The 25,979-nt window shown below is 33.7% G+C and overlaps 1 protein-coding gene across 3 annotated transcripts in view; it reads right to left on the bottom strand.

Moving 5' to 3' along the window:
- Positions 1 to 25,979, bottom strand: part of Pik3r4 (phosphoinositide-3-kinase regulatory subunit 4) — a 78,848-nt gene that overhangs the window by 52,630 nt on the left and 239 nt on the right. For 2 of the 3 annotated variants that reach the window (XM_076867872.2, XM_076867874.2), the window contains exons 2-8: positions 25,713 to 25,927; positions 23,997 to 24,769; positions 16,284 to 16,417; positions 13,138 to 13,720; positions 9,852 to 9,986; positions 8,049 to 8,270; positions 2,606 to 2,779 (exon numbers count right to left, since the gene is read on the bottom strand). In XM_076867872.2, coding sequence (XP_076723987.1) covers positions 2,606 to 2,779; positions 8,049 to 8,270; positions 9,852 to 9,986; positions 13,138 to 13,720; positions 16,284 to 16,417; positions 23,997 to 24,729 — 1,981 coding nt within the window. In that variant the 5' untranslated portion in view covers positions 24,730 to 24,769; positions 25,713 to 25,927. The remainder of the gene's footprint in view (positions 1 to 2,605; positions 2,780 to 8,048; positions 8,271 to 9,851; positions 9,987 to 13,137; positions 13,721 to 16,283; positions 16,418 to 23,996; positions 24,770 to 25,712; positions 25,928 to 25,979) is intronic. The other variant, XM_076867873.2, reaches the window with a different exon arrangement.

The following is a 25,979-nucleotide window of genomic DNA, read 5'->3' as shown; positions in this document are numbered from 1 at the left end:
TAGTATTTACATCTAAGTGAGAATAACATAGCTTTTTAAAGAGCTGCCAAAGAAATCATGATAATCTCTATCAAGAACATCATTATCTTTCCCTTTAAAAATCACTACAGGGGGCTGGAGTTGTGGCTCAGTGGTAGAGCACTTGCCTACCATGTGTGAGGCATTGGATTCAATTCTCAGTACCGCATATAAATAAATGAAAAAAATAAAGGTCCATCAACATCTAAAAAAATTTTTTTAAAAAGTCTCTAAAGCAGTGATGTAAGCAAAATGGTAGAATAAGATAGTTCAGCTTTCACCCTCTTGCAGAAAAATCTATTTAACAACTATTCATATAGGAAATATATGAGAGCCAAAGAACCTAGGTGAGAGATTGCAGCACTTGAGTATAAGCACAAAAATAAGAAAAGATTTACTGAAGAGGGTAGAAAGGACATTGTCACATTACCTTATTCAAAGCCTGGGAAGCACAGCCTGGAGTGACACCTTTTAAGTGGAAGTAGAGTTAAGTGAGCATCCAGCTTTGCCAAGGACCACAGCACCAGGCTTACCCCAGTGAGAAACAGTGCTATGATTCAAATGTCTCCCACCAAAACTCATATTAAAATTGAATAATCGGTGTCAATTATTAACAGGGTAGAAACTTAATTCAACTATGGTATTTGGAGGTGGAGCCTCTAGGAAATAATAAAGGTTTAATTAGGCATAAGGGTGGGACCTTAATCCAATGAGGCTATGGATTTATAAGTAGGGAAGGCCCAAGCGAGATTGCTCTGCCTTACCATGTGATGCCTTCTATCATGTCATGATCTGGCAGAAAGATCCTCATTACCATATGCCAAGCAGATACTGGCACCATGCTCTTAGATTTCCAGAACCACAAAGTAAATAAGCCTCTTTAAAAAAATAAATTACTGTGCCTTTGGTATTCAATTACAGCAACAGAAAACAGACTGAGATAGGCTGGGAGTGTAATCTCAGTGATACAGCACCATAAGAGGGAGAGAGAAAGGGAGAAGGGAGAGGAGGTGGAATGGGAGTGAAAGAAAAAGAAAGTGGATTGAAACCCAGGTTCCATGCATACCCTTGCAGTCTCAGCCTCTAGGTCAGTCATTATGGACCCAGGGCCCAGGCCCACCTCCATGGATTCAGACTCCATATCCACCCCAAAAGACCCCAACATCAGGCTACCCTCTACAGACCTAGACTCAGGCTCAGGCCTAGGCCCACAGCCAGGCCCAAACCCAACAACCCAGGACCTAGGCATAACCCAGAGCCAAAAGACCAAACTAAACATTTCTCAAAAGAATACATACAAATGGTCAACAGAAATATGAAAAATATGTTCACTGTCACTAATTAGGGAAATGCAAATCAAACCAACAATGAGGTATCACCTCACATGTCAGTATGGTTAACTATCAAAAACACAAAAGACAATCTGATCAAGATATACAAAAAAAGGATCACCTGTACACTGTTGGTGAGAATGTAAATGAGAACAGTCACTATGGAGAACAATAAGAAGGGTCCTCAAAAAACAAAGTGAACTACCTATGATCTATCAAAGTAAACTATCATCAAAGGAAATTAGGTCAGCACCTTTGTAGATATATCTGCACTCCAATATTTACTACAGCATTCTCCCAATAACAAAGAGAGAGAATTAGCCTGTGTCTATTGAAGACTGAATGGATAAAGACAATGAAATACTACTCAGTCTTTAAAAAGAAGAAAATTTTGCCTTTTGCCAGGTCTGACTTTCCACCAATTTTCCCTGCCAAATCATTCTGCAGAAATTAAGTATCTTATGTGAAAAGGAAATTTTCTAAGATTACATGTCCTTTCAATACACAAAGCCTACTGGCAATATTACATTGGTTTCTTTCTTAAAGTAATAATACCATTAAAAATTCAAGATATTCTTAATTTTAGCATTTGCCATATGTATTTGTTTGCTATTATTCTGCATTTTCAATGTTTGAGAAAAACAGATCCATGTATAAAGCTCAAGGAATACATTCCTTCCATTGGTTCATAAAATTACTAATAGTACTTTCAATACTATGAATTGTTTACTACCAAACAATGCAAGAACAGATGTCATAAACAACCTTTCACATCCAGTGGTCAACTTGAATAATAATCAAGTGTCCTAAAACTAAGGTGTTTGGGGGTTATTTTGTTTTGGTACTGGACTAAGGTGTTTGGGGGTTATTTTGTTTTGGTACTGGGGATTGAACTCAGGGCCTCATAACTCCTAAGCATGTGCTCTACCACTGAGCTACAACCCAAAATACACTTAATCTTCAGAATAGTAAACACCTTATGCATATCATGTTTAAAAAAATAATAATAAACACTGAGTTTTTCCAATGGTCACAAAGATTTAACAACTGATGAAAACAAAACAATACTTCCCAACCTGAGATGAAGGAAATAAGTCCATCTGTCTCTTGCATACATGCATGCATAAATGTACACATACATACACAATCAATACTTAAAATAATAAAGTTACAATGATAAAGTTACAATAGAAATTTTATGAAATTATTCCCATACCCTGATTTTCCCATTCTAAGTTTTCAAAACAGAAACTCACCAATATCACTGGCAAATTCATAGACATGGGGTTTTTGTAGTAGTCCTAATTGGCACATACAGGTAAGTGCATTAAGAGCTTTCACAATAACAAATTCCTCAGCATCACTGAGACCTTGTTGCAGCAGGGGCTTGAGAATCGAGGAGCTTTGCCAGCCAACATAGGCAGCAACACCTGAAAATGAAGAGCAACATTACATAATTACTCAATACCTGAAAGTATACATTATCACTATATAAAACATTAAAATTAATCAAAAGCCAAATATATTGATCAACAACTCAGGAAAAAACATTGCACTTCCTACCCAGCATAATAAATGAAAAAGACCCATACCAAAGCAAATCATCAAGAAATTCTGGGACACCAAGAAAATGCAAAGATCCTAAAAACTTAAAAAAAGGAAAATATAGGTCTCCTAAAAAGGAAGAAGAATCAGACTGTCATCAGATGATCTTCAGCATCAATGGAAGCTAGAAGACAACAGAGCAAGACCTTCAAAGTTATGAAAGCAATTCTATACTCAAACTGTCAAATAAGAAAACAAAAAGTAAGTCATTTCAAGACATGCAAGGACTACAGAGGTTTATTTCTCATGCAATCCTTCCTAAAAAAATGTTTGAGGATAAATTCCAGTGAAATAAAGAAGATGGAAAATGTGAACAATGATAGATGTAAGCTAGGAATTCAAGGGGAGAAAAAAGATGATGCTAACAAAAACCCAGAACTCAGTCATCCCAAATTATAAATAAAAGCCAATAAACTTCAAGAATGTCATGAAGAAAAAAAGTGAAATAGATTATAAGCAACAAATAAAATCGTTAAGAATGAAGCTAAATATTATAAATATGAAGACAGTATATTATTTTTCTCTAAAAAAGAAAGACAAAGGAATCTAAAACTCCTGGACAAATAAAAGAAACTTAACATTAAATAAATTAAAATGTGTAATATAGTCACAGAAAGAGGGAAAAATAGTATAATCGACTGACATTGCTACACACAAGCTCAAGTTAGGTAAGGTTCTTAGAACTCGGATTGTGGTGAAATAAATATATTACTTGGCTCTACATTCAAAAAACTACATTCATAATCATGTAAATTTTGTCCTCAACCTTTAGAATCAGTCTACACAAAGCACAAAAGATGTTACTATGATTATAAAACAGAAGGTAAATATTATCCTATGACAATGAAACTGCTTTTGAGAAGACAAGTGGAGAGAAAGAAAAGGAAAGAAGGCATTAATCCTCTTGTAGTACAAATAAAAAATAGGGCAATAAGACTAGTCTGAATTACATAACGTTATAACAACAATAAACAAAACTAAAGCACTCTGGAAGGTAATAATCAACTGACAATTCAAAAACTGACAAGGGAAGAGAAATCAAGGCATGGTTAGGAGTCAATTCAATCTTCATCTGGCATAGAAAAAAATTCAAGAGATAGCATTGAAAGTTTATAATACTGAAAACAGTATTATGAAAATATTATTTAGAAATACTGGTGACAAATCATCTGAAAACAATAGTCCCAAAACACAAACCTGGGTAGTGCCTCTGTAAATCACAACTACTGCTTTCCATATATTATTATATATTTTGAATAAACTAGATAACTTACAAAAGTATATTTCCCTTGTGATAAAAAGTAATTTCAGAAATGTTTCCTTTAATAAAAGGAAAAATACTACCGAAAATTCCAGCAGTGGGTTATTTAGAAACTTGACTAGCTGAAATGTACAATAAGCTTAAACATATATGGAAATGAAGAACATTATGGAAATGAAGAACATTATGGAAATGAAGAAACAACATCTGGAAATTTACTTTACCAGATACTAATATTGATTATATAATAATGTAAATATAATATGTGTACAATATGTGTTCAAAATAGGAAGATCTATGGAATAGAGTGTATACCCAGAAAAGTGACCCTAACAGAAGAACACAACAGATGATAAAGAAAACTTCACAAACCAAAACAAAGTGTTTGATAAATACTATTAGGGAAAATAAAATTTAGATTTTATTCGCCAAAAAAAAAAAAGCAAATTTCCAAAATAAAGCAAGAAGAAGAAAAAGCATACAACAGATTGATTTAATTCTGGAATGGGAAAAAGTATAAAAGCAAAAAAAAAAAAAAATCACTGAGCAGAAGATCAAGTAAGTTGACTACATAAAATTTGATTTAAGAAAGTCTATAAAAACAAATATCATCAAGTTAAAACAAACAGAGAAGTATGTGCCTTTAAGATGATAAAAAGTTAATGTTCATTATGTGTATATATAAAAGACAAAAAAAATCAACACACATAAATAACTCCATCAGAAAAAAAAGGGTCAAAATAATGAGTTAAAAAACATAAAATAAGAAATAAAAAAATTTTCCAATTTGATAGGTAAGCAGAGAAATACATGTCAAATGTAACCCCATTATCATTTTATCCTTCCAACAAGCACAGATTAAGGAAAGCCTATTCCTTGCTGCAAGGATGGGCAACATTTAATGTTGATGGGAGTGGAAAGTGACATATCTTTTTGAAAAACTTGTAAAATGTGACAAAAGTTTTAAAAACATACTAGTATTCTTTAACTCAGTCATTAAAATATTTAATTTCAATCCTAAGAAAATAAACAAAAATAAATACAATCATATGCCAAAAATAATGTTTTAATCAACAACAACTTATGCAGTAGTCCCACAGGATTATATCACCTTGTGACATTACAGATGCCCCTTAGTTTGCATATGTACACCCATCTGAAAATGATGAAATCATCTAAGGGTGCATTTCTCAGAATGTAACTCCATTAAGCAGCACATGACTCTACTTAAATACCTAAGTATTTTACTTAATTAAATAAATATTTAAAAGACTATCTTTTAACATGATTAAAAATAAAAATAATATAAACTTTCAATAAGGCTTAAATGAACTGATAAAATTATACAATGGAATAATTTAGATCTATTAAATTATGATTTCAAAGAATTTAATGACATTTAGATATGCTTAAAATGTTACTAGAAAAGTTTTAAAAACAATAAATTAAATTAAGAAGTAATATTATACATAGCACTTGTATATCAGGCACTACTACATTTGTGAATTTACTTTGTCTTCACAACAAACAATTAAATGGATATTTTATCTCTATTTTACAGATAGGGAAACTAAGGCACAAAAAAGATTGAAAAAGCTTTCCCAAGAACCACAAACTAATAAAAGACCAAGTTAGAACTTGAACTCCGAGTCTGTTTCCACAGTGCCTGCTCTTGACCATTAATACATACAGAATAGGACAGATGGGATAGAAAGAAAAAAGAAAGACCTGTAGGAAAAAAACACCAAAACATTAAAATGTTTGTATGCAGGATGTAGGGTTAGAAATATTTGCTTGTTTTCTTGGTTTCTGTATTCTCCAAACTTTCTATAGCATGTATGTATGGTTTTTATAAATAAATAAATAATCAATGAAAATTAATTTTTATTGAAAAAGAACTAATATATACTTCAAAACACATACGAATTGATCAATAAAGGGGGAAGTTCTGAGACCACTATTTTCTAAGAAAAGAAATAAGATTATCTGGAAGAAGGAAAAAAAGAAGCAAGAAAGACAAAAAGATGTGAGAAGCAAAGTATAATATATTCAGGAATTGAGGTGGACAGATTCCTAAATGCAAATCTGATAAATGCATCAATAAACTAATGCAAAAATAAAAACAAAACAAAGATGTCAGAAAAGAGAATTACAGAAATTTCCCTTAATAATAACACAAAAAAGCTAGAATTCCAAAGGTTTTCAAATCAGAAAGTATCCTTTTTTTCCAAAATATTATATGATAGCATTTACAGAAATAACAATCTCATTGCCACATAGGTTTCTTTCGTTTTATTTTTTTAAATTTTATTTAGTTTCATGTTTTAATACCAGGAATTAAACCTGGTGCACTTTAACACTGAACTACATCTCTAGCCCTTTTAATTTTATTATTTTTTAATTTATTCTTTTTAGTTATACATGACAGTAGAATCTATCAAAATATTTACACAAGAATGGAATATATCTTACTCTAATCTTTTTTTAAGGAAAAAAAATCCAACAGCAACCCTTATAGCATTTACTTTCCTACATTACTAAAAGCCAAAACTTAAAGCCTTAGCTTTATGCTATATCATCAAAGAGTATATATCATCAGCCACAATTTCCAATGTGTAGAAGAGTTTTTAACCTTTTGGAGGTAACAGATCATGGGGGATCTGTATTTAGCATATAACATATCATAAGTGACCTAACCTAAAATTGGAAAGATTAGAACACCTAACAAGAAAGGAATCAATATTATTCAAAAAATATTAAATCCTATCTCAAGCATGATTTAACACACTTCAAACAAAATCCACTTCATTTATTTATAATTTTGAATTTAAATGTAAAAAGAGTTATATTACAAAATTAAACATGCCTGTCTTCTTTGATAAATTTGAAAATCAAGATTGCAAAATGAAACAAAACAAAAAGAGTTGCTTAATTTTTCAAAAAATTTCAGTTTACACAAAGCCAAGTGTATAAATTTTAACTTTCTAATAGACTGTCAACCATAATTATATTTTAACTATTTTCTAATTCTAAAAGTAATCCATATCCACTGTAGAAAACCTGACATAGAAAATATAGAGAACAATTACCTACTATCTCAGACCAAGAAATAATCACTCTTATACTTTAGTATAACTGTCTTTATTACAAACAGAATTTGGGTTTTTTTTTTTTTACATTTAAACAACTGGGATCACACTTTAAGACTCACAACCTACTTCAGATACTTTAACAATATTTCATGATATTTCCCAGGTAATTATTCTTTTAAAACACAGATTTCAATAAGCACATGCTATTCCTTCACTTGGACTGATAGTTCAATTACAAAAGCACTTTTGATTAACTAAAATACATCATCCAAATGCAACACGAAAACAAAAATATTAAGAATTCTCATTAATGAATTTGGTAATATTATTACCTATCCTTCAGCTTGAATAAGTATTTAAAAGTATAATTTATTAATCTTAAATTTCAATTTTATTTATTTTTGGTACTGGGGATTGAACCCAAAGGTGCTGAGCCATATCCCCAGCCCTTTTTATTTTTTATTTTGAGACACAATCTCGCTAAGTTCCTTAGGGTCTTGCTAAATTACTGAGGCTGGCCCCAAATTTGTGTTGCTCTGGCCTTAGTTCCCCAAGTCATTAAAAATAATTTTTTTAACTTTTTAGGAATAATCTTTTATCATTATGGGGGTTTATTTAATTTTACACACCAACATCTTTCCCTCAAAAGCTTCCAAGTTGCAGAGTTAGCAGATGATGAATTTATATTAAACAAAAACAATTACATTTTAAAATTGAAATTTCATTAACTTAACAACATACCGACTATACTATCAAAGAAAGCTCCACGCAGATGCCAATCATTCTTATCATTTAGGAAAGTGATCATATGGGACAACAAAACATCATTGGCTTTCTGACGTCCAAAGAATACACACAGCCTTGTTATTCCATTTTCCATTAAAGTCTGTTTCACAATATTTTCTGGGTCACTTAACAAAGTGACAACTTTCTGCTGGACCATTTCATGTAAGGCTTGGAGTTCTGCCAAAAAAAAAAAAAAAAAAGGATCAATTTTTTTTCTCCCTTAATATAGACTGGGCCTTCTTTCTTACTCCTTGGAATAACAGGATGATGAACCACTTTGTATAGTCTATAAGCACTATGCTTTTCCACTCTTCCACATTCTGATGAATGGTCAACTAAAATGTAAATTGAAGAATATCCTAATAAGCAGATGCTATATGTATGTTACTATATAATTAAATATCTCTACTTATGAATTTAAGAAGAAAATGAGAGGGAAGTATCAGAAAGTAAACATTACTCCAAAATAATGACTTAATCAAGAACTTGAAAAAGATCAGATTGTCTCTGGATATAATAAATATAATGGTACTAGGCAATATGTTTAGAAAACATTTTCAAATGTTGATTTATTATTTTAGAAAGCTAGAAAATATACTGCCAATCCTGTCAAGGCTTTATCATTTATTCAGCCACCTTTTCTGAACTTATCTTCTACTCATCTTATCCCTTTTCATTTATTTACTTAGCCTATCTTCCATTTATTAAAAGTTCAAGAATACAGATCATTCTTTTATTCACTACTATATCCCCTGCACTCAGAGCAGGTTCATAATTGACTGATGCCCAGAATATGTTTAACAAATATTTGTTGACTAAAGGAAAGAAAGCAGAAACTACTCCTGCTCCATCCAGCTACTACCAAGGCAAAAGGTGAACAGGTCACTATGCAAAGTTACATACTCACAGTAAGAAAAACTTTAGATTTAACTCCTCGAAAGTTTTAATATCTAAATTCATTGTCTACAAAGGTCCAATTGCTATCACAATTGTCTATAGCATAAAAATCCATAAATAAGATTTCTCTAGTTGTCTTCAACTAAAATCACCTTGGAGCAGATATGATTTTACTTCTAAATCTTCCACTCAAATATTAGCTAAAAACCTGTAAAAGGTTGTGTGGAAATCAAGACAGAGGCCAAGTATGATGATGCACACCTATAATCCCAGCTACTTGGGAGGCTGAGGCAGGAAGATTAAAGTTGAAGGTCAGCCTCAGAAACTGAATGAGACCTTGTCTCAAAATAAAAAATAAAAAGGGCTGGGGATGTAGCTTAGAGGACCCCTGGGTTCAATCCTCAGCACAAAAAAGAAACAAAGAAAGGAAAATCAAAGACACAACTTCAGTGAGTTTATCATGACAACTGTTCTTTACAATAAATGCAATGGGTTTTAATAAGTAAATCACACAATATAAAATATAAGCAATTTGTGATTAAGGATACTCAAAATGTACTGACATAAGAAAAGATTTAGATTCACTAGCTATGTTTCCATTTTTTTGAGAATTTAATAATTCAGCTAGCTTTACTGTTCACACACATCAATTCTGGCTGAAAAACAATTAAGTTTGGAATCTAGGGTGTCTAGATGATTATTTTCCAGTTAAATAACATGTATGTACAAGGTTAGAAAAAAAAATCACAAAGGACCCATCCTATCCAAATATCTGCAATTTCTTCATCTCCCATAAAAACTACAAATGATAGTTTTAGCAATTCAATCTAATAGGAATTTTAGGTGAAAAAATTATACAACCTGTGTCATAATTCCCATTCGAATGTGTAACTTCATCTATTTCTTCACTATTAGGGTCATTTTCCATGTTGAGATTTTTTAACTGTACTAATTCCAGGAATCTCAGAGCTGTTTCTGCCAGTAGAGCTATGTTTTCTGTAAGATAAAGAGGGAGAAAATTTATAATAATTATAATTTTAAACATCTGTGATGCTTACAACTTTTCCTAAATCTTTATAATTGTAAGTAATAACCATAAAACTAAGGGGAAACTTAGGACTTTTCAATTTAACTAATCAAATTATCAGTAACTAACTTCATAATCTACAACTATCTCCAAACTGCCGGTTTTAACAATGAAACATCAGCTTTATTTAAAATAACAAAAATAACCCAATATAGACACACAAATATAATGGGGGGGAGCTTAATTCTTCTACAAAGGCCTACCCTTTAAAAATTACTTGGCAGGTCAGAGATATTTATTAGACTAACATAGAAAATTTTAAATTAAAATAACATCAAGCTGGGCTTTGGAATCAGAAACACCTGGACTCAAATCTGCACCCTGCCACTTACTAGCTTGCTGTTTAAACAATCTGAATCTGGCTTTCTTCACACATAAATGGGAGTCACAGCTACCTTAAAGAGCCACTGTCAAATTGAATAAATGACTGCTTTGAAAGTGATACTCTAAAGTTCTTAGTGGAACAAAGTAATTTCTACTATCATGTTTACTATCAATTTTATCTACTCTTCACTTGTAATTTCATAGTCCTTCCATTTTTATTTATTCCCGTGTCTGTATCCTCCCTTGCATTCCCATTTCTATGCTTAACATAGGACACAAAGACTGTATTTTTCCTTCTTAGCAATGAAGAATTGAACATAAAGTTGACCTACTTAAACTTAAAACTGACGTCTTCCCTACTTTTTAAAAAATCTATGAAATTAAAAATGCACCCTATAATAGTTGAGGTTTTTGCCTGTTGAATACAGTGATTTTTTCATCTTGGGCTCTCACTCCCCACCATTCTGAGTTCAACACCTCCCTGAACAGATCCAATACTAAACATTAAGTATGCAAGATTTTAATGACCTGTAATGCCTGCTCACCCTAAAGACAGGAAATTTCTTGGCCATACACTGATAGTAAGTCAGAATTCTAGATAAACACCCCAACTGTGAAGAGTATGGTCGTTCCTTGGTGTCCATGGAGGAATGGTACGAGAACCCCTTTTGGATACCCAAATCTGTAGATGCTCAAGTCTCTTATGTAAAAATAATAAATAAATCTATGCATATCCTCTCATATATTTTAATTCATCTGCAGGCAACTCTAATGCCTATATAATGGTATTTAAATGCTAGATAAATAGTTGTTACACTGTATTATTTAGGGAACGCCAATTTTAAAGTCTGTACATGTTAGGTAATCAATAGTCGGTTGAATCCATGGAGGAGGAACCCATGGCTATGGAGGGCCAAATATATATATGTCTTTATTAGGAAAAGTCTCTTACTTCCATGGGTACTTTTAAAATCTGAGTAGATCTATGATTATTTCCCCATGTAGGTCCATAAACACAACACACTTGAAAGTTCACTTTAAACAAGACAGAAATCTATGCCAGTATCTCTGAGATTAAAAAAAAAAAAAAAAAAGTACACTGATTTTAAACTTTATAATGACTGACATGTATGGTTTAATTATACTTAATCAAATAGACTGACTCTTCCTTTAAAAAGCTTCTTTATCATGCACTGGGCCATGAAGGAACAATGAAAGGTACTGACAATGACCCTGGGTTATCATGGACTGTCACCATTAAGATCCAGAAGACAGGAAAAGCAGGACTGCTTTGAAACCAATATCTAGTCCAGCAGCTCTAAGAACTGAGAATTAGACCGCAAAGACTTGGTTCATGTTATTTAGACTCTTCTAATTCCAATTTCCTAACCTTTAAAATGAAGACACTATAACATTTATTACTTAAAGCTGCTTCAACTCACAACTAATCCTTGCAACAATCTTGAGCAGAAGGTTCCTTGACACCCAGGAGGCTTTGTAATAGACAGCAACTATTATGCTATGGTTAATAGTAATCAATACATTACTATGGCACCTATACATCAAAATACATGGAATACACTAGGCCATAAAGGATCATAAAACCCTGAAAAGAAAAATACAACTTAATTTTTTAAATTTATAAACTTTTCTGTTATCTAAGTTGATTTTCTCTGTTCCATTATTTACATTTGCCAAATGAATTATAAATATGCTTGCTATAAATAATAAGCTCTACTGTGTTTAAAGAAATCCTGGATTTCTAGACCTAAAGTTTATACCTATACAATTATGAAAACCAGAAACCAGAAATAAACAAACAGGCAGAGATAAGTATAAATAACTATATATGTATGGAAAAAGAAAAACACCCAACAACCACCAATCCCTTTGCAGATGAGCCTAGAGATAAGACTAGCGCCTAAAGACCATTTTTTACATGCTCCATTAAAACAGTGGCAGGCAAATCATAAAATGAATAAACTAAGCAAGTTTCTTTCAAAAAAGTGACAAAATTATGACTATGTACAACCTATGTACTCTTTACAAAGACTTCAAAACAGAAGCTCTGACTTCCATTAGAAAACAAAATAAATTATAATACTACATATGTTTCAGTGACATTTTCTATACTAAAATAAGCATTCAGAATTGACTTTGGGAGCTAAAAATATAAATCTGTATCACTACCTTTGAGTAAGAATTACAAGTGAAATAGGTAGTGGTTTGTAATAACACCTCATCACAAAGAAACTACACACCCTAAGCACTAGAGTAATTAGAAGAAGGACCTTAAAATTTAGAAAGTATGCTAGTTTCTTTGAATACAAAATTACTCCAAAAAAAACTAATCCTTTTCAATAGTAGACTGTTATAACTAAAACTGAGAGCTACACAAGTAGATTTCTTCTGAGAAACATCAGAAAGGCCTAGAAACACTAGATCATAAGCACATAGTTGTAAACATTAGCCTTATTCCAAGTACCAATAAAAGCATAAGATTTTGTGTTTTATACTTTTTCACTTGATAATTCTAACTACTTCAGAAATGGAAGAACACACAAAAGTTGAATCCCAGGAATAAGATTAGCTACAAATACATTAAAATTTACACAGATAGTTCAAAGAGCCAAGCTCACACTTGTAATTTCCAAAGAAATCAGAAAAATCAGAGGTATTCTAGTCACTAACTTTAAAAATACCTGAGTAGCTACAATCTGGACAATAAAATCTTACCAGCATAGGCTAGTCTAACAATAGTAGCATCATCTTGGGCTAAGTGGGCTATGCCTGGCAGAATGTATTCTGGATAGATATTGACATCATTGCGAGGAACCTCTTTGACAAGAGCAAGAACTTTGGTCAATGTCCTCAAGGCTTCAGCCCTCACTCTAGGAACAGAGTCATTGCTGAAATGCAGAAGATATGGAGTAATCCGATCCAAAAGGATTTCCACACTTAATCTTGGGGCCAAATGGAGAATAAGTTCCAAAGCAGCAAGTTTGGAATCACAGTATTTAAGAGTCTGTAGGCAGGATGTTATAACAGACACCAAGATAACCAGCCCATTTTCCTTAGGCTCTCCTTCTGTTTTTTCAGGTAGATCATGTCCACAGAGATTGTGAATAATGTTGCCCAAATCCTTTCGTATAACAAGAATACGCTCATCTGCAGAGAGAAAAGTTTCCTTAGCAAACTGAGCCATGTAAGGCTGAAGGAAAGTGTAAAATATTTCAGGGAAGGCATTGCCACGCTGCTGCTTTAAGTAATCTTCAGCCTCTAAACGTTTATCTGGCTCTCGATGAATCATCTGAGTTACCTATACCAAGGGGAGAAAGGGAATAAAAATATATTTAAGAACAGGAAATTAAACCAGATGAAAGTTATAAGGGCAATTTACATGTGACTTAAAGGGTTTCTGAGGTAATTCTGACTATCCTCAATATTTATCTCACAAACTACTTTCAGAACCTGAATACAAAACTCTACTATCATCTTAGAAAGTAAAAGGAAATTACATACTAATGTGTTACAGATAGTCCTGACATATAACATTCCCCATTTATTAAAATAGGGTAATAATATGTTGACAGCTACAATTCAAAGATTCTTAAACTTTTCTGAGCAGATGATACTACTGAGAATCTAAGAAAAGCAATGGATCTTCTCCAGAGAAAAATATATAAATAAAATTTTTGCAAATAAAAATTATATACAATTATAGAAGGAATCACAGAAACCTTGAACTCCATTTACATATGTCCTGTTCAGATCTCTAGTTTAAAACTGTACTGTCATGTGCAAGGCGCTGGGTTCAATCCTCAGCACCACATAAAAATGGAATGTAGAATAAAGGTATTGTGTCCAACTACAACTAAAATATATATATATATTTTTAAAAAATCCAAAGAAATAATATACAGTTTAAGTATATCTCTAGGATCTAGTCAAAAGGGGAATTTGTAGAGGGTATTTGTTTTGTTTACTCTGCAGTACTGGGAATTAAACCCAAGGCCTTGGGAAAGGTAAGCAAGCTCTTTACCACTGGCCAACACATCCCAGTGAAATCACTGGTTTGAATTTTTCAGATAATGTTAAAGATGGACGGGAGGTATAGTTCAGTAATACAATGCTTACCTAGCACATGCAAGACCCTGGGTTCAATGACTAACACCACAAAAAAATAAAAATAAAAAATAATGTAAAAGAGATATTAAGCCAGGCATGGTGGCGCATGCCTGAAATCCCAGCAGCTTGGGAGGCTGAGGCAGGAGGATCGAGAGTCAAAGCCATGAGGCTCTGAGCAACTCAGTGAGACTCTGTCTCTGAATAAAATACAAAATAGGGCTAGGAATGTGGCTCAGTGGTTGAGTACCCCTGACCCCTGAGTTTAATCCCTGTTACTCAAAAAAAAAAAAAAAGAGAGAGAGAGATTAAATTCTGTGAACAATAGAAACAATACATACCTAATCTGAATTTATTCTATTTTCTAGTATCATAAGGAAATAAAAATTTTTATTTATTTTTTATTAGAGCATTAAAATTATACTTAGTATTTGGGTTCAGTTTGACAAAATCATACATGCAAGGAATTTGATTTCAATCACCATTTCCCACCCTCACCTTTCCACCTTTACTCTACTAAATAGGAAACAAAATTTTTAATAGAATATAGTTTAAACTTTCCATTACTTAAAAATTTAAAATATCATAAAGATGTATCTGGTTATTTGAGCTTTCTGATTATATTCTATATTACATATTACTATGTTGAAAAGTAACCTAAAACAATTACCTTCACATTTGGATTAAGTCTTAAAGATTAAACAATTTACTCCCTTGACAGTTAAGAATATGTCGGCCCAAAGACACATGAAGTTACTTTGCCAAATTAATAAGTGCCACATTCATAGACCAAAAAAGTAAGGAATGCTAATTTATAATCCAATGTACTATTTACTGCACATGAGCTAAAGTGGCTTCTGCAGAAGCATCTTATTTTTTTTAATATTTACCACTTTTAAGAGAAATTAAAGTATATTCTGTATTTCCCTACTGTCTTAAAGAATATTCTAAATTCACCATCATCTTTTCCATGAATCAAAGTCATTATAACAAGCATCAGTTACTATATGACTAACTTAAAAAGATATCCTCAGCCAGGCATAATGGAGCATACCTGTAATCCAGTGGCTCAGAAGGCTGAGGCAGGAGGATCTCAAGTTTAGAGCCAGCCTCAGCAACTTGGCAAGGCCCTAAGCAACTGAGAGAGGCCCTGTCTCAAAATAAAATAAAATAAGAGCTGGGGATGTGGCTCAGTGGTTAAGTGACCCTGAATTCAATCCCTAATACAAAAAAAAAAAAAAAAAAAAAAAACACAAAGATGTCCTCAAACAGTAATGTGTGTTTGTTTTAAGTGACCACCCATAGAATTTCTCATGCCTGTTCTGCTATACGAATTTTTGATTCTATAAATCCTCTTCCAGGCTTGCCCTAATTCAATTTTATATGAAATGGCCCTACACTATTGTATTATATTCAAATTGATATTTCCTGTCTCCTTCTTTTCTTATTTGCAGCTCTATGTAGGATAATCTCTCTAAAATCCAGGCACCTATTTGCAAACCTATCTAAAACATAGATGAAGATTATAAAAGAAAACAGATAACAGATTCTTTTTTTTTTTTTTAAGTCAAATGATCTCTGCACACAACAGGAAAAACATCAGTATATTTCTCCCTAATTAAGTAATAATAGGCTACTTGTATTCATCTATGTGTTACTGCTTTTTTCCAAATTTATACATTCCAAGAGCAGACAAATACAAAGGCAGGGACAGGGTCCTATAAAGACTCTAAAGCAAATATTTGTAACATAGTTACCAATTCTCTGATACTGCGATCTTCAATTTTATTTAGCACTTGTTCAGGGAAAAAATGTCCATTTCTATAAGCCAAAAGTTGAGAGAGATCAAACAATGGAACACCTTCTGTAAAAAGCTCAGCTATCACACAACCTGGAAAACAGCAGATATCATTCCATTAGAAATGAGAAGCAAGAGATCATGCAATATAGGCCAGAATTCAGAAAATGCATAAAACTCAAAATGCCAAACCCCAAATAAAATGAATTCAAATTTTTAATGCAACATATAACTAGAGTAAAATAGATATCTACTGCTTGATCGTTAGTTTCTAGAGTATAAAGTAAAAAAAGGGCACTTAATTTATCTCCCTTTAACATAAACTCATGTAAAATTACATATGTAAATGTACCTTTTGTAAAATTACTTTCCAATTCTATAGTTTAAAATGGTGATATCATACAATATATTTTATATATGCATATATTTGTAACAAAAAGTGACTAGAAACTGTTTCTGAGTAGAGATATATAGATATTTTAAGTTCATGAGGATCTGCTAAGAAGTCATGTCTGGTGATTCATTTATTCATCATTAAACAAAAAGTTGAATGATTTCTACTATAAACTAGGTACCAGTAGTATATAAAATCCCAGCCCTCATGAAGCCTTCATTCTAGAAAGGGAGAGAGAAAATGAATAAATGAACAAATATGAAATGTGAAAAACTAAGACATGTGGCAGTAAAATTTGAGGTGAAAGAAGAAATAACTCAATTATTTTGCACTAAGATATTCTTCAAACCAGAAATTTTAAAAAGCATCTACATTCCCAAAAGAAAAAAAATTTTAATTGAATCATCATATGACATGCATTTAAGTCTTAAAGAAACTATCAAATAGCCTAACCTCACAGTCTTCATATTTGCAAATTGTCTCTGCCTTAAATACTATTCTCCCACATATTTGGTGGCATAAACCTCCACTCCAGATCTTTACTCAAATAACATCTCAGCTGTCTTTTTTGATCACTTGTTTAAAACTTCAAAACACCACAATATCATTATATTTATATGATATAAATGAATATATCATATTAATGTAAATTTAAAAGATGTTTAAAGCACATTCCTTTTTCCCTGAAAAAATACTATTTTTCTCCAGAACATCAACTGTTAGATTATATGGTGTTTCTTCATTGTCTATACATTCACTAGAATGCAAACTCCAGTAGGAAGAGATATTTATTTTGTTCACTGAAAAATTCACAGCAACTAAGATCCTGACATATAACACCCAATAAATTGGTTAAAATTAATTTTTATCTGTACAGTGTCAATTTTTAGAATAAAAAATTCCATTTTTAGAATAAAAAATAACCATGCTATTAAAAACACCATAATTGACAAGGCAGAGAAGACCTGAACAATACTGTATAGCAACTGGATCTAATAAACATCAATAGAACACTCCACTCAATAAAAGCAAATTTTTCTCAGGGGCACATGGAACACTCTCTAGACCAGACCTATACTAGGCCACATAACAAGGCTCAATACTATGGTTTGGATATTGGTTTAAGTGTCTCATATGTTCAATTTCAATCTTTATGAGGTATTAAGAGGATTAAAACTTAGTATCTGACTATGATGTTCAGAGGTAGAGCCTCTGGGAAGTAATCTGGATTCAAGTTATTAGGGTAGAGCCCTCATGATTAAATCCTGGTAGCTTCAGAAGAAAAGGGAGAGAAACCAGATACACAAAGACACATGTACAAACTCTGTTTCTGGCTATATGGAAGCCCTTTTCACTACTTCAGGATTCTGCCAGCACCAGATATGGCCCTTTGACCTTGTACTCCCCGCCCCCCACGGAAACATGACCAAAAATAAGTCTCTTTTTTTTTTTCTTATAAAGTAGCCTGCCTCATGTATTCTGTCAGAGTAGTGAAAAAAGGGACTAACACTCAGTAAATTTAAAAGGAATGAAATCATTCAATGCCTTTCAAACCATGATAAAATAAAAAATGTGAAATGGAAGACAATTTGAAAAATTCACAAATATATAGAAATTAACATAATCCTAAACAGATCAAAGAAAATTATAAAATACTTTGAGATGAATGAAATGAAAATGCAAAATAAGAAACTTAATGGATATAACTAAAGCAGAAGAATAAATGCACCACTAAAAGTACTAATATTAAAATAGAAGAAATAGCTCAAAAAATTATCCTTAAAACACAAGAAAAAGAAAAACCAACATAAACACAAAAAATCCTCAAAATATTAGCAAACTTGGGCTGGGGATGTGGCTCAAGCGGTAGCACACTCGCCTGGCATGCGTGCGGCCGGGGTTCGATCCTCAGCACCACATACAAACAAAGATGTTGTGTCTGCCGAAAACTAAAAAATAAATATTAAAAAAAAATATATTCATTCTCTCTCTCTCTCTCAAAAAAAAAAAAAAAAGAAAAATATTAGCAAACTGGATCTAGGATTAAACACCATAACCAAGAAGAATTTATTCTAGGAATGCAAGCAACTCCTATATATGAAAGTCAATAAATGAATATATCATATTAATGTAAATATTAATGTAAATTAATAATAGGGAGAGACAAAATTATCTCCATGGAGACAGAAAATACATTTGCAAAATCCAACACTTTCATGGTAAAAGTACTCAACAGATACAGGATACATATTAAAGTCCCATAGCTGATAACACAGTCGTGAAAAATGGAGTGCTTTCTTCCTAAGATCAGGAACAAAACAAAGACGTCAGCTCTCACCACTTCTATTCCTGTTGTACTGAAGGTTCTAGCCACTGAGAAAGTGGGGGGAAAAAGATACAGAAAGGGAGAAAATATTTGCAAATCATTCCTTTGATAACAGACTTGTATCCAGTATACATAAACTCTTACAACTCCATAATAACAAGAGAAATGTTTTAAAAAGACAAAGGATTTGAATAGAGGTTTCTCCAAAGGAAATATATGAATTGTCAACAACCATATGAAAAGATTTTGGGCTGGGACAATGGTAGAGCATTTGCCTAGCATGTGCAAGGCACTGGGCTTGATTCCAATACACAAAAACAAAACAAAACAAAACAAGGATGTTTAACATCATTATTAGGGAAATGCAAATCAAAACCATATTAAGTACTTCATATCTACTGTAATCGCTATTTAAAAAGATAAGTGTCAAGAAGGATGTAGAGAAAGAAACTGGAGCCTCAGACATTGATGGTAGAAATATAAAATGGCACCACTTTGAAAAAGCCTGATAATTTCTCAAAACGCACATTAAGTTATTATATGATCCCACAATTTCAAGATGTTGAAAACATAAGTTCACACCAACACCTATACATGAATGTTTGTTCACAGAAGCACTATTCAAAAAAGCCCAAGAGTGGAAACCACAATGTCCAGCATACAATGGAATATTATTATTCACCCATAACACATAACATGGATAAACCTTGGAAACATGCTAAGTAAAAAAGAAGCTCAGAAACAAAAGGCCACATATTGTATGACCACATACATATGAAATGTCCACAACAGGCAAATCTGTAGAGAGATTTTAATAGTTGCTAAAGGCCATAGAGAGAGGGAATGAGAAGGGAGTACTAATGGTTTTCCTTCTGGAGTGTTGAAAATGTTCTAGAATTAGTGATGATGGTTATACAACTCTACTAATATATTAAAAATCACTGAATTGTACAATCTAAAAAGGTAAACTTTATAGTATGTAAACTATATCTCAATAAAGTTAGATTTTTTTAAAAGAGGATATAGGGTATGCTACCTTTGTGTAAGAAGGAAAATTGAAAAATGTGTATTATGTGTATACATATATGTGTGTATATATGTGAACATGCATGTGCATATTTTCTCCTTACTTTAAAGAAACAAAACACCAAAGGGTAAAACAAAAAACAATGAAGTTGGTTACATACACTGAGAGGGGAAAATGGGATTAGAAGGGATACTTCACTTTTAGTGTAATTTTGACTCTGAAAAGCATATTGATATTCCCATTCAAAAAATTAAATCAGTAAGAATGGGAATGAAAATAAATTGAAAAACAGTGGATCTAAATGTATTTCATTGGGATATCATAAACACAATAAAAGAGGGCCAAAATGGAGCTGGCCAAAAAGAAATTTTGACCCATCCTTATCCAAGAGTACATCATAAGACTCTCCTCATTCCAAAGGGATTCTGCCCCATAACCTCGAAGGAGGAATTCTACACAGAAAGGCCAAGAAGAATACTGAAGCAGCCAGTCCTTCCTGGATATCCCCACACAGTCTATTAGAATTAGCTTATACTCTTTATCCAATCATATTTTGACACAGTTGTCCATGCTTCAATCATGCCTATGCAATGAACTCTCCATAAAAATCCAAAAGAGGGTTCAGATATAGGGTTCGGATAGCTTCCCAAATGCAAGGTTCCTGCAGGATGGCATGCCCAGAGAGGGCAGGAAGCTTCCAAGCCCTTTCTCCCACACCTCTGTCTACTGTAAGACCCAAGTAACAGAACACTCTAATAGCAATAAGCACTATATGGTAACATTTAATATCATTCATTACACACTAAAAGAGCTAAGGTTCCTTGGGAAAATATCCCTTAAGTTTCTTATTCTGCATTTTCACTGAGACAAGGTAGATTCAGTATCTTGTGCCAAAAAGAAATGCTAAAAAAAAAAAGATGAGTATGTCACAAGGACACAGGAGTCAGCCTGAAAGGGAATTCCACAAGCCAAATCTGAAAAATTAGTAATTAATGAGTTCATGCCAATTATAAATAAATGGAACCAAAGGATACATCAGATAACACCCAAAGAAGGAATATTCAATTAAAAAACAGAGGGGAAGCCAAGGGAGAGCCAGGCACTGTGGTGCTTGCCTGTAACCACAGCAACTTGGAAGGCTGAGGCAGGAGGATTTCAAGTTCAAAGCCAGCCTCAGCAAGTAGTAAGGCCTAAGTAAATAATAAAAATTAAACTAAAAAACTAAAAAGGGCTGAGGATGTGACTCAATAGTTAAGCACCCATGGGTTCAATCCCTAGTACCAAAAAAAAAAAAAAAACAAACCCACAGGAGCTATATACAGTTTATAGTTCAGTGGTAGAATGAATGCTTAGTTAGCATACATGAGGACCAGCACCAAAACACATACAGCAAAGGAAGAAAAAGGAATCAGGAGTAGAGAATGGGGAACAGGGGGACACTGATAAATATAAAATCTGATGAAAACCAAACCATTTCAAAGAGGGCTCTACTCATTAAGTGACCAGAGTCATCAGAATACTTACACTTCACTTCTCCCAAACCAGTAGTCAGGGACCATGAGTACTAGCTTGAGGGGGTAAAAAGCAACATTCCAAACTCAAAGATTCAAGTCTTAAGAGTTCTGGAAGGTAAGACAAAAGCCATCCATCTATTTTTCAAACAAACAGAAAGGCCTACCTTTAGCCAAAATGCAGGACTCTTTAGTTTGCAAAAACAAGCCCTGAGTTATGAATTTGGAAGTGTACAAAACTATAATACACTCAAAAAGGATCAATATAAACTTGCCAGCCCCTGAAACTTTAAACCTATGAATGAGAATGATCCCCTGAAGTTAGAAACTAATCAGATTTCTAAGCTAAAGGAGTATTATTTACAAAGTTAATAAGTTTAAAAAGTAAAAATGGTTCAATAAAAATTTAGATAAATGTATTAGTCAACAAAGTTTAACTCTGATTCAGTTTATACATAAATGTGTGTGTGTGTGTGTGTGTGTGTGTGTGTGTGTTTATGTGAAATGTAAGCATGTTCCACATGTAATAAACTAGGTCCTCCCAAGAGACAAGTGGTCCACCCACAGTTTTCCACATGGCAGGTTTTTATGTTTGCTCTGGAAACCTCCCACCTCATGTTAATTTCTAATCCTGTTATACATGTTGAGTATCCCTTTCCAAAATGCTTGGGACCAGAAGTGTTCCGTATTTAGGAGTTTGTTTGTTTGTTTTAAGAGTGTGGAATATTTGCATAGACTTTACTAGCTGAACATTTCTTACCCAAAATTCACAACTGTGCAAACATTTTGCACTATTAGAAAGAGTCAAAGATTTTAAGAGTAGGAAGGGTCAACCCATATTTACAACCTGGAGGCTGAATCTATCCTATCAAGAACACTCCTCAGGGTTATCTTGGGAAACAGATTAGTGAACTGAATGGACCAACATAGGTGCAATTCTATGCAACAATTGTTACTCATTCATTAATTATATTACTTTTCCTAAATCATCTAAAATTTGGCTCAATTTATATTTTCTCTATAGTAAACCTATGGATAAAAATAAGGTTATATCAAATCATCACAAAATTTACCAGAAATTACACTGAAGCCAGAGTTCATATGGTGTGTCAGAATACTATCTTCAATCCACTTCTGCTCTTTATCCCAGAAGTTCCTAGATAACCTGTAGTCCCTAGCCCAGGTTCATGTGGTCTGCATACGTGAAAAAAAAAAATATGAATGCATGGTACATTTTACCAGAGACATAGTCCAGTAATTTTTTAAGGCGATCCAAAAAGAATCATTTCTCTACAAACTCTCTTGGCTTACAAACTCATTCCATTGGCTACAAATAGTATTGCTTAATAATTCCCAAATATCCATCTCCATCTCCAATTTCTTCTAGTCACCAAACTTTCACAGCCTATTGTGTATCTTCTGACACCACCATCTAGCAAACAGACCTCATTATCTTTTCACCACTACCTATTCTTCCTCATGTGTCTCCTATCTCAGGACCAACATTGCCATCCACAGTTTCTCCAAGAGCAAAAGGAATTGAATATTCATGACTTTGTCTTCTAGTCACAAAATCCTAACAATTCTATTTACTATCCCTTAAACATTATTATTTCTGTCTATTCCCTCCAACTCTGCCATAACCTTAAGTAGGGCACGATCATTCTTACCAAGATTGTGACAGTTTTCTCCTAATTTGTTTTTCTGTCTCCAGTGTGGATCCCCTGCAATTTACTCCCTATGCTTTATCAATGTTTTGTCTAAAACACATATCCAACAGACTAGCATGGGCATGCCACACCCTTTCTTATCTATATTCCTAATACACTAATCTACTTGAAGTGTCCTAACACATCAGTATATCATGCTCTGGTCTTTAAGCCTTTGTATAAACAAGACTTTCTGCTTGAAACAAACTATCCTATCAAAACTAACCCCTAATCATCTCAATTTAAATGTCAGTCTTTTCATAGAAGGCTTCCCTGATCTTGCCTCTCTACCCATCAAACCCCCATGTAGACTTATTTAAGCACCTATGTGTTTCAATAAAACACCCTAGGCTTATCACCACCATAGCAAACACCAAAGTGAAATGTCATCTTAAAAGAGTAACATATATTATCCATCAGATAGAACACTATCTGACACTACACTAGAATTACACAAATACTTTAAAATGTTTAAATGAATAAAATGTTCTTTGCATTTTCTGAGTATGTAACATGGCCAGTGAAGGAATGATGCATCTATCTGAAATGGTATATGAGGACATACCAAGAAATTAATTTTTGAACATCTGGTAACTTAAAAATAAGCTACATTTCTATGTTTGGCAGTTTAAAAAGCTTAATGAGCTGTTAATTTACAAATGAACTGTTAATTTGCAAATAAGCAAATGTGACCAACTCAAATACCTGCTGAAAAGATGTCCATTGCTCTCTTCAATTCTCCTCTTGTTCTCTGATTGCTATTTAAGTCTACAAGTGGAGTTGAAGGATCTCTCATATACTCTAACTCAGTAGCAAACATACCACCATCAACAAAACGTTCAGGAGCAATGTAGCAAGTCCTCCTCCTTGAAGTATCAAAGAAATAGTTGAAATCTGCTGGGTTGTCCTCTGGAAGATAAGTGGGTTTAAAACTGGCAAAATCAGTTAGAAGAACCCAATTCCAACTGGTAACCATAACATTCTCAGTCTTGATGTCCCCATGACGAACTCCAGATTTGTGTGCCTGGTCCACAGCTGTCAAAATCTGGAAAGCAATCCAGCGTTTCTCAATGTTATTTAAGAATGGACGGGTACTGATGCGATCATAGAGGTTGTCTCGCACATATTGCCTAAACAACATAGCTGCTTTCTCAGATGCTTTTTCTGCTGCTTTCTGGAAAGGAAGACAGTTCTGTGCAGAGTGCAGCCTGATTTTTAATTCCTCCAGCTCTTGTTTATAGCTGGTTAATGGCAATGTGGGATCCTGAATTGCAAAGACCTTCACAACCACCAGGCCTTCTCGATGCTTTGCTCGAGCAACTTTAAAAAAGCGAGTACTTCCAAGGCTTTTATCATATTCAAAGTCGTGGATGTCTGAGAAATAACTCTCCACAGAAAGGATCTGGGAAGGAGCAATGCCAGCAAGTTGATTTCCCATGATGGCAATATTTCTGGGTCAGTAAGTTAGGATACAATACCTATTTAAAAGAAAACAAGTGAGGGAGAAGATAAGAAATTTTTAAAAAAAGAAGGGCGAAAAGAAACAGAAGAACAATATTTGGTCTCTTCCAGAAAGATAAATGTACAATATTTCTCTTCCACTGAGAGCATGATACCTAGCTTTCTGAGCAATCTCTAAACTTCAGACACATTTAACTACACAGATCTCTTACTATTTTATCTAAAAAGATGCTGTTATTTCATGTGGTCCTTTCTAGGAGCTCAAATGTACTTACATAGATCCCTTCAACATTAAGCTGAAAATGTTAAAATGTGTATTTACTGATACTTGGATTTAAAATATTCATGAGCTTTTTACTGTGCTTGGAGCTATGGGGGTCACAAAAATACCATATGACACAGCCCTTACTAAGAATCTGCAGTTTTCTTGGGGGGGAAGATAGAAACATTAAAAGCTCACAACCAAGATTCAACTAATACAGGTAGGTCACTGAGTTCCTGAAATTGTAAGGCTAAGAGCCACAAAATCAGTATCCCCTAGGCCCTTCCAGTCTAATTCCAGTATGTTCTCCCACCTGTCTAAAACAAGGTGCAGAGTCTGGCATGGTGGCACACGCCTGTAATCCCTGCAACTTCAAAGCAGTAGCTGGAAGATCAAATGCCAGGCCAAACTTCAGTAACTTAACTTTTGACCCTGTCAAATAATTTAAAAAATTAAAAAGGCTAGGGAAGTAATCCGATGGTAGAGCACCCCTGAGTTCAATCCCCAGTGCCGGGGGGGGGGGGGGGGGGGGGGGGGGGGGGGATCAAATAAAGCGCCAAGTCCTCAGGTTTGCAACAAGAAACCAAGCCAGAGATGTTTAAAAAAAAAAAAGCCAAAATACACATTTGCCCAGCGTTATCAGGTTTGCAGAAAATTAAGTCCCCCAACCCCACCCCTACGCAATATAAACATTTTACCCAAGGCGTCCGGGAACTGTCAAAAATCGCTGAATAGCTCACAGTGAGGTCATGGCAGGACAAGTGGGGGCCTGGGCGTGGAAGGGTGTCAGCAACTGGGAAACTTGTCTCTCTCAGGGGTCTTCCTTCAAAGGCAGGACGTGAGAAGTTAGGGAAGGAATGCAGAAACGTCTCAATCTCCTCTCCGGCGGCCCACAGAGGAAAGGCAAGGCACACTGAAAAGATTCCACAGACACCTAAGTAGCTGCCCCCGCCAGCCCCCTACCC

This window comes from Callospermophilus lateralis, chromosome 10 (assembly GCF_048772815.1).
Source record: "Callospermophilus lateralis isolate mCalLat2 chromosome 10, mCalLat2.hap1, whole genome shotgun sequence".
Lineage (NCBI taxonomy): Eukaryota > Metazoa > Chordata > Mammalia > Rodentia > Sciuridae > Callospermophilus > Callospermophilus lateralis.
This window is presented reverse-complemented; position numbering and strand designations above follow the sequence as displayed.